The sequence below is a fragment of the Pectinophora gossypiella genome, chromosome 16 (genome assembly GCF_024362695.1).
Source record: "Pectinophora gossypiella chromosome 16, ilPecGoss1.1, whole genome shotgun sequence".
Classification (NCBI taxonomy): domain Eukaryota; kingdom Metazoa; phylum Arthropoda; class Insecta; order Lepidoptera; family Gelechiidae; genus Pectinophora; species Pectinophora gossypiella.
This window is the reverse complement of record NC_065419.1, coordinates 2,262,153-2,271,812: the sequence shown is the minus strand read 5'-3', so window position 1 is coordinate 2,271,812 and position 9,660 is coordinate 2,262,153. Positions and strand designations below refer to the sequence as shown.

At 35.9% G+C, this 9,660-nt stretch overlaps 1 protein-coding gene across 7 annotated transcripts in view; it reads left to right on the top strand.

The window, feature by feature from the left end:
• Positions 1-6,836: 6,836 nt before the first annotated feature.
• LOC126373971 (uncharacterized) overlaps positions 6,837-9,660 on the top strand; it is a 438,722-nt gene continuing 435,898 nt past the window's right edge. For all 7 annotated transcript variants that reach the window (XR_007567385.1, XR_007567383.1, XR_007567384.1 and 4 more), the window contains exon 1: positions 6,837-7,480. Coding sequence is in view for 3 of the 7 variants with exons in the window: in XM_050020380.1 (XP_049876337.1) it covers positions 7,273-7,480 (208 nt within the window). In the remaining 4 variants the exon portion in view is untranslated. The remainder of the gene's footprint in view (positions 7,481-9,660) is intronic.

The window sequence follows — 9,660 nt, the reverse complement described above, 5'->3', positions numbered from 1 at the left end:
CTAATCGAAAAAAAAAACGCAGTCTAGATCAGTGGTTCCCAAAGTTGTCTGGGCTACAAGTTTAGAAACTCGGGACCCACCACGAGGAAATTTAACAGTTACCAATATGAACAAAGGACTTTCAAATAAAAATGAAGTCGGTCTTTGTCTCCGTCGGTTGGTGTGCTTTTCTACAGGCAGGGCTCACTCCATATTCGCTCGCAACCCGTAGTTTGGGAAACCTTAAAGTTGGAGCACTGAAAGATAACAATGAAAATTATAGTATTATTTTTGATTTATTACGCTCCTTTTGACGCACAATTTTCCAAATAAAAATCAAGGTTATTAACCTGTGTAATGAAATAAATTTAACGATACAGAAACGCCAAATTCAAATTCAAATTCAAATTCAAAAATATCTTTATTCAGTAGGTAACATAGTTACACTTTGAATCGTCAATTTTACATAACGAACGTCTCATCCGCCTAAAACTACTGCAGCTTCTCACAACCTGTATAGCCGGGGAAAAGAAGCTGCAAGAAAAACCTCGGCACAGGGCCCTAGACGTTCTTTAAAAAAATAAAAATAAACATAAAACATAAAATATTGGTATACAATTGAGTAATTTAGCTGCCTAATATCAGTTCTCAGACAGTTAATCCCATGCATTCATATCTTCTAAATAATCACTAACTTTATAATAACCTTTTTTGTAAAGTTTTTGTTTTTTTCCAAATTCCTGTGACTTTAAATTATCACTTTCATCTTCAATATTTATACTAGATCTAGTGTTCCTTAGAGAATTTTATAAAAACTACTATATTGTGCTCAGCATACACTTCATGTTGTGTTTGTAGAAGTTTATGTATTAGTTGATGTAGATAAATATCTCGACTTTAATACAGTGTGTTAGTGACACTGGTCCCAATCTGCAAATACACCCTAATTTTATTTTAAGTTATACGTGTAATTTTCTTATCCGCCGAAAAGGAAGGGAAGGATGTTTGACAACTGCTAATTTTAAAATGAATGAATAATAGGGTGGAGCGAAAATATATGAAATAAAAAAAATTTTTTTTTTCTTCAACGGCATAGCGATGAAAAGTTGCCTTGTTATATACAAAACAAACATAGAAAATATCACACAATTATCTTAACGTTTTGAGGTGCCCCAGCAGGGATGAAAACAAACGAAAAACATTTTTTTATGTATGTAATTATATATTACAAAAAATATCCAGAAACATTAAAAATACAGTTTAAATATTATTAATAATTATAATAAAGGCGTAGGGATGTGATGACCCCCATCGCCCCTGGTGAATTCATCAGCGAACCTGGTGAATTCAACAGTGCAGTCAGTCTCCGCAGGCCAGGTTGTGGCGATCTGTTGGTGAGTGACGACACCGCGGAGCTGAGATCCCCCGAGAGTCGGTCAGGCCCTCCGTCTCCGGCTTACTTTCACTGGCCGACCGGAGTGGACCCCAGCGGGGGCCGCAGGACTCTCACCTCTGAATTGCCTTCATTGGCTGGCCAGAGTGGGGCGTTAGAGCTATAAGCTCAGGGTGGAAGTGAAAGATGAATAAGTCGCGATTTGGTGAGGCGGGTAAACCGCCTCGCAGAAAGCGGTTTACACCTCTCGACACCCTGAGCTGCTCACAACCATGTTGCTGCCTTGCCGTCCAGTCACGTTGGCTAGATAGGTGGCCCATCCAGTGAGTGGCGAGTCACCACCTGCTCATTTTATCCATTTTTACCAACATTGGTCGAGCAGGCGCCATAGTCCCCCATATCCAGTTTCCCGGTCCACTAACCTCCAACCCAATAGCCCAGTTCCCTTTGTTCGCATAATCAGCAATAGTCCTACACGAACCGGGGATTGTCTTTGCGTGCACTCCCATAGTGTATACAGGGATAATCGCCGGTTGGTGTCACACCACATTTAGATTAAACTGTCTTAAGGGGTCTCTACGTGTTGGCTTCGGCCCCACGCACGCCTTCAAAAAGTCCGGGACTCTATACGCCCGAGATATGGAAACGACATACAAATAATAAAAAACATTTTTTCAATTTCCTACAAGGTTTCATCAAACAAATTTGAAGTTAGTGGTGGCTCAGTTATGTCACAGTCACGCCACAAAATAATGTCAGTATAAACTTTAGCATCGGAATTGAACACCGGCACCTTCAATTTTCGAAGTCTTCGAGTATTCTGTGATCTTGCTTTTATAATTTTTCGATATGCCAGATCTCGGATAGCCTCTCTGTCATCGCCAAGCATGGCAATGAGGATATTTTTTTGGATGACCGAAATATCCATTTCGTTGCATTACTTTGTCAATGATAGCCTTCATACCGGAGTTCAAATAGCGACTAAGATTAATAGTTGGTCACAGGTGGTTAGCCCCGTCGATGCACGAGGAATTAAGTACATTTTATTGTACTTAAATCACATCGGTCCATAAACTTTCAATACGTACGTGGCTAATACCACTAATTTTTCTTCAGGGTCAGTTTTTGTGGCATACAACCTTTGAATTCGATTAGCTGTTGTTAGCCAACTAGAATGGTTAAGAAGTCCAGGTTCTATATTAGCTAAATCAGAAGTAAATATACCAGTACTGATAGCGGTCATAATATCGTATAGATACTTTTGGTCGGTACTCAGCTCTGTTCTAGTAATTTCAGGTAATATTGTGGGTATAAAGGAGAATGCGACTATCGGCATTGTTTAACAATTTTGTAATTAAGATCTAATGGTACCTGAAAAGCATTTCGGCCCTGTGGTTTTTCCATCTTAATTGTAATAACAAATGTCGCAGTGGTAATTCATGCAAATAAATGAACGCCAAATAAATGAGTTGCTGTAAGCGCGCGAAATTACTAAATGTCACTCGATCGGTGTTTGGGTATGAAGACGCGGAGGAGAGTTATTTCGCTGAAATACCTCTCCCCCGCGTCCCACTTCCTTAGAGTCTCAACACGCATGTTTCTACCGGTAATAACTGTCGCTCAGGTGTTTTATAAAATGTTTGCGATGTTTTGAAAAAAATTGGCAAAACTCATAATTTTCCTAATTTTTCAAAACTTTATGACGATGGGGGCACCTCGAAACATAGCATAAGCCAACTGATTTTTTTTGTGCTTAATGTTGACCTGAAATAGCAACTTTTTACAGGTATACCGAACCGAAAAAAAATAAAAAATGAAATCGCTCCACCCTAATGAATAACCCGGGCGAATAAAATAGGCATCTCGCGCATTGATCGGCTTTTCAATAAATGTCAGCCTAAAATTGACGCATGTTCCATAAATTTTGTGCCTGTCGATTACCCGTCCCTTTCTTTTTCGACGGATAAAAAATGACAGGTATAACTTAAAATAAAATTAGATGGTGTGTACAGGAAACAGCACCATTGTAACGATAAAACTCAGAACGACTACTTGATTGTACTATAAAATATGGTTGGCGTTTTTCTTGTTGCAAATGTTTAATTAAGATTTGAAGATTTTGCTGCGTTGTAATGTAAAACAAACAACGCTAATAGTTGCTATACTACATACATAGGTACCTAACTATCTAAGTAAGTTATACTGTGATGATTTTTATTAATTTGATTTCTTTTTATTTGTAATTTAGTTTCAATGCAACTTCAAGAACAATAGAGGTCTATTCTCATGAATTTTCCGACAAGAATTCCCCTTGATATCAACTCTGAATCATGGTCTGAATCATACCCCAGAATTTTCTTTACGGTGTCACTAACATTCCGTACATTGACTTTAAATATAGCGACTTTGCAGTGCATGGTAGCAGTAGATAATTCGTCGCGTTTTATCGCTATTCATGTTAGCAAAATTACATTTGATGTAAATGCACTTTCGTTTATTTTACACTATAAAATGGGTGGAGTATTTATGTTAATGTACGTTTACACTAAAGGAACTTTATTATCGTACGGTTCATTCAATTGAAGATGTATAAGTCTTATGAATGACTATTCGTTTCAAACTTGTTTTCTATCTTAATTCGCAGAGAAATTACGGTCACTAGTAACCTTTTTGTAGTATTTGTATGCTATAAATGAGATCTTGTAAAGCAATTGACCTGAATAGCGTGTATCGATATAATATAAACTTATATAACAGCCTATATACGTCCCACTGCTGGGCACAGGCCTCCCCTCAATATATCGATATCGTGTATCGATATATCGGTAATTATTGATTTATCGATAGTTGCTTTTGCTGGTACTCGTAGTAATTACGAAAGTCAAAACGGCGATCTATCGATATAACGAAGTGCCCAATAGTGATTAACTAAAAGACCTATAGTACTGGATTTGACAGTAATTCTCTCGATGTTGTTAATATTCGATTATTTATTTCCAACACCACTTTCATGATTTAAAAAAAAATACTTCTAACACGGACATTGGTGTCAAATCTGGCGAACCGAATTAAAATTTAGTTTATTTTGTCGGGTCTACAGCTATCGCTGTTCTCTTGCGCTAAGTGTAAGTGAAAAACTGCGTCATTCTGAAATAAAATTATATTCGCATTCGACGCCAATGTGTTAAATAAATGATGATAAAATTGTAGTGTTTATATGACTCTTAATTAAAGACTGTAGTGTTAGGCGTGGTAGATAAATTAAATATTGTCTATATATTGACGCCGTCTTAACTATACGACTTTTTGAACTAGAATTTTTTATTTCTATTGCAATTTAGTCTACACTTTGGATATTTAGATCAATTGCAATTTAAATAAAGAATAAATTAAAATGACATGTCCATTAATTGTAGTGCCAAATGGTTGTTGTCTATATCTATTGTAGAAAGTATAGAAATGTCAAGCGTTTCTAAAACGCAGTTTTTTCGGTGCGAAGCCCCCGTGTTGGAATTCCAAATCTACAACAAATAATGAAATGAAAACAGTAAATTAGAACACTTACCTATGCGGTTGAAAGATGGTTTAAGAGCGTGTCCTTTTTCATTTTCATATGAATGTAATGCATTTTTTTTGTAATTTCACTGTGGCGCTATTTATCTTGTACTGCAAATAGCAATTTAATAGACTTCATTATTAATATCTGGTAGATATGCACTCAATTTATTGACGCAATAATGACTAATTAATACTAGATTGGGTGTTTGTCTTAGTGACTAGGAAATCATCAAAAATATATAAAACGAAATATCGAAATGTAAATGCGTCCTGTATAAGCGGTCAGTCGAATGATTTTTGGAAGTTATTACGTCTTAGAATTTATACATAAATTCGAATGGAAATAACACCGGTTGGTTTGGTTTCAAAGTATTGCATGCATAGAGGAACGTTGTATTTTTCGTTTACATGCAATGTTTGACACGCCATTTTAATCGTAGCTCGCATTATATTTTATTTTAGGAGCTCTATAGGGTTTTGCTTTCTATATTTCCAATTATTTCTTGACATATGACCGTTCGTCGTGGCACGGCGAAATGTTCACTTTCAATTCAATGTACCTAACATAATTTAATTCAGTGTAACATAACACTAAAACAGATTGATTCGCGATCTCAACGATTTTAACATGTGATGAGGCTTTAGTTTGTCTTTAATTTCAACACAATTTGATAGTTGATAAGGTTACTTTTTGTACAGATACGTTATGTTTCATGCTATGTTGCTTTCGCAGATTTTAAGGCTTTATGCTTCCGTTCTTATGAGTTGAAGTTATGTCACTGTGACACTGTCTGTTGATTTCTTTTTGAACATAACAAGGTCATTGCCGACAGTTGGGAGTTACACCGTAAAAGTAGAGCGGTTGGAATTAACTCGTTAAACGAGATATCTTTGTATATCTCTTGTCGTTATCTTGACTAATAGTAATTTTAGCAGTTTTCTATAGTACACAATGTGTTTTATACACCTGATGTTCCCAACTGTTCACAGTGATTTATCGTTAAACCAGAGTGAATAAAATAGTTACCATATTTTAATTTTGTAACAAACATTGCACAAAAACTCAGTTCAATAAAAATACAAAATATATAACAGTTTACAAGCCAGAATTTAGATGTTAAGATACATTAATTTTGATCTGATATTATCATTAAGTTTACGAAACTTTAGTTGGTTGCTAACATTGTTTATTTAATAATTAAACTGTAATATAAAATTATACATATGTATTTAGAATCGTTATTTGAAATGTATTTTGAAATTGACAATAATCAGTATTTAAATTATTGAAACTTTTTACAATTTAACGTAGTTTGGATTTCTTGTTTTCTTTTGGAAATATATTTGTCTGTTGAAGTTTGACTATTTTTCTTGTATTTGTATTTGGTATTATTTTTTATGTAGCATTGTTTAATGTTTAGGTAATGTATGTATATTCTATGTACGGCCAAGTATGTAATAGTGTCCGAAATATGTTTTATCAAATAATATTTCAACGAATTGTTTATATTCTAGAGTGAAGCAATAAATCGATATACAAGATGATATAAAAGTCGGTGTTTTAATTTGTTGTGGCCACTACATTTTAGTGGAAGAAAATAAGATTTCTTAGATAAGTTTCACAGTAGGCGATATGCATTTACCTTTCTAATATTTTTTTCTGGGTTTATTCACCCCAACAGGGATAACTGGCACAGTAATTCATATTGAAAATTAAGTTGTATTTTACCCAAGAACTGCTCATCATGAATTGAAAACGCGAAGTTTTGGTCGAAACAAAAGTATTGTGCAGATTTTGAAGAGCTGACAGCTAATTTTAATAAACACAGGTTTATTAGCACGCGTGCCAGTGCGGTGACTCCGCTGACGGCCGTAAAATACCCAGTTTCCCAGACGGATCCGCACATACATACTCAATAGACTTGTTCTACTAAACGCAGGCACTCGCATCCTGTACGGAACGCGACAAGCTTGTAATTAGAGAAAGCAGCTCAACTCAACCTATACGTCGAATTCAGCTTACTAAAAAAGAAGCAAAACGCATACCTTCTACAGAGCACTTGGTCAAAATCCGTCTTTTGTTGCTTTAATTTTGTGGCCGAGATAATAAACGGTCCAAGCGTAGTGTGAACGTGAGCGCAAAACGGACCGGTCGGACGCAGCGCGCATGCGATTCCCCGCTCAAAAATGACCATCGCAAAAATTGCGCGCGAAACAACACGCCTGTTATTTTTCTTCTTTATATTTTTTAAATCTTAACCAATAAGTTTTTAATAGGGCAATTTTTTTATTTTATTTCCTCACCAAAGAGTTTCGCTCAATTTTATAATTATGAAATTAAAATGCGTACAAAATTGATGTACATAAAATGTGCAGTGTTGATAGTGATATTGTTTTTAGTGAACGGTTGTGATAATAAAAAAGTGACGTCTGTTATAAGGGACAATGGTGGTTTTAGTGAAGTCCAACATAATTACCTGTCACAGGAACGGATTAGGAACATTTCGAGCACATCAGAGGTGGAGCAAAGTAGAGGATTTTTCGGCCATGGTAAGTTCTTTTGACTAGTGAAGTAATCATTGAACTATAAAGAACCTAGTCACTCTGCAGCAGTAGGTATTTTATATGTCCAAGTAGCGTGCTTGTAGCAATAAAAGCTCACGTTATTTACCGTAAGTTAAATTACTTGGATTACGGTTAGTAGTAGATTAATTCCTATTAAAGAATGTCGCTTATATTCCATCTCCATACCGTACAAAGCTAATTATCTATTAACATAGATTGTGTGGAATATTTCATGTCTCATGGGTGCAAGTGTCAATTAAAATCGGTAATTAAAAAAGTACATTACATTAAGTAGTATATTTTTAATTCCTAGGTCAAAGATAAATTATGAAATTCTGATTACTAAAGAAAGGCAGATTTAAAGGGGACAAGGCAATTTTATTTTTTCTTTTTATTTTATTTATGATTTTTAATAAATAAAAATGTAACAATAAGTGCGACATTCTATCATATTTTTCTATCCCCTCACAGGTTGCTTTTTCATACAAATTCGATAATAATTTCGTGTTTTGACGTTTAGTAAAAAGTTACTGATTTGGCTAGTTGGAAATTAGCCTATTACGATGCAGTTAATAGAAAATCTTTTATTTTCATATTCAACACTGAATATCAGCAGTGTCTGCAGGTTTTTGTTGATAACTTGTAGCTCTGCCCACTGGGATTACGGCCGTAATGGTATGTGTAAGAGATTTTAATAAAATCTTATGTTAGACATAAATGTCAACAGCCTCCGTGGTCTAGTAACAGCCTCCGTGGTCTAGTGGTTAGAGCGTTAGGCTCACGATCTGGAGGTCCGGGTTCGATTCTGGGGACATTGTCGAAATCACTTTGTGAGACTGTCCTTTGTTTGGTGAGGAATTTTCAGGCTTGAATCACCTGATTGTCCGAAAAAGTAAGATGATTCCGTGCTTCGGAGGGCACGTTAAGTCGTTGGTCCCGGCTATTAGCCGTAAAAACACCTCCACCAACCCGCATTGGAGCAGCGTGGTGGAGTATGCTCCATACCCCCTCCGATTGACTGAGGGGAGGCCTGTGCCCAGCAGTGGGACGTATATAGGCTGTTTATGTATGACATAAATGTATTGTGCGGCTAGATTGTATGATGAAGGATACGTGTGTGAAAGATGTGAGTACTGAAATAATCTCTAATGGGGTAGGCAGAGCACAAATTATCAGGATTTGATGAACCGTATCATGTCAACCGTCCATCATGATAGACATGACTTATTTGAGTTCACATATCCAATCGACAAAACGACAATTATATCAGATGCGATAAAATTACCCCCCCTCCAGTAGCGCCCCTCAAAATACAGTTTTTTTTTCGATTAGTTTACGACCATCCATTAAACGTATGAGTTTTATGTGGCTGCGAAGAGGTCTAACTCACAGGGCAGGTGTGCCTAATCCAGTTACTGCCCTATAGATCCGGGGCTGCCAGGCAGGGTCGCGACCCTCGCTCCGCTCTAGGGCCGCCACCGACAACGAATCTGCAGGTTAGAGAGGCAATAAAAAGTTTTGAAAAAGTAGGTAAAGTACACCTTAGACTGTCTAGAGTACCTGTTTATAATACTAATGACAGACAGTTTCGCGGAATTCCTGCAATATTAGTTACGGATAATGATTTGCATTTTTTTTTACTCGCTTTGATTAATGACTGAGCACAGATGGTAACGAAACGAAAGTAACTAGGTGTTTTTATTTGGTTTATTTAATGTGCATTTCTTTAGTATGTGGTGTATATTTCACTCATTAAATTATTGTAAAGAACTTATTAATTTTATGTCGATTAAGGCGAGTTCAGCAGGTGGTAATGTTGGCAATTTCAAAAAAGGAACGTCACGACACTTTTTTAAAAAAGAAACGTTTTGGCGGGTGTTCCGTCTGCGACTTAGAAGAAAAAAAACAAGTGAAGACAGATTGAGTCGTTGTCAGAAGCGTAAACTGAAAAACTAGTTTCTGTATTGGATTTTATTAATATTACTTATTATATTTCGTAGTAATAATAATTGGTATTGTAATAATTGGTAGTTAACTGATTATAACTGGGTATGTTACTAATATTTACGTTTCATCATAGAGTTAGTTAACAGTAATTAGAACAATATTAAGAGTAAATCAACGCAAGATTGTGAACTAGCATTATTTTTATCCGACTGCGGCGA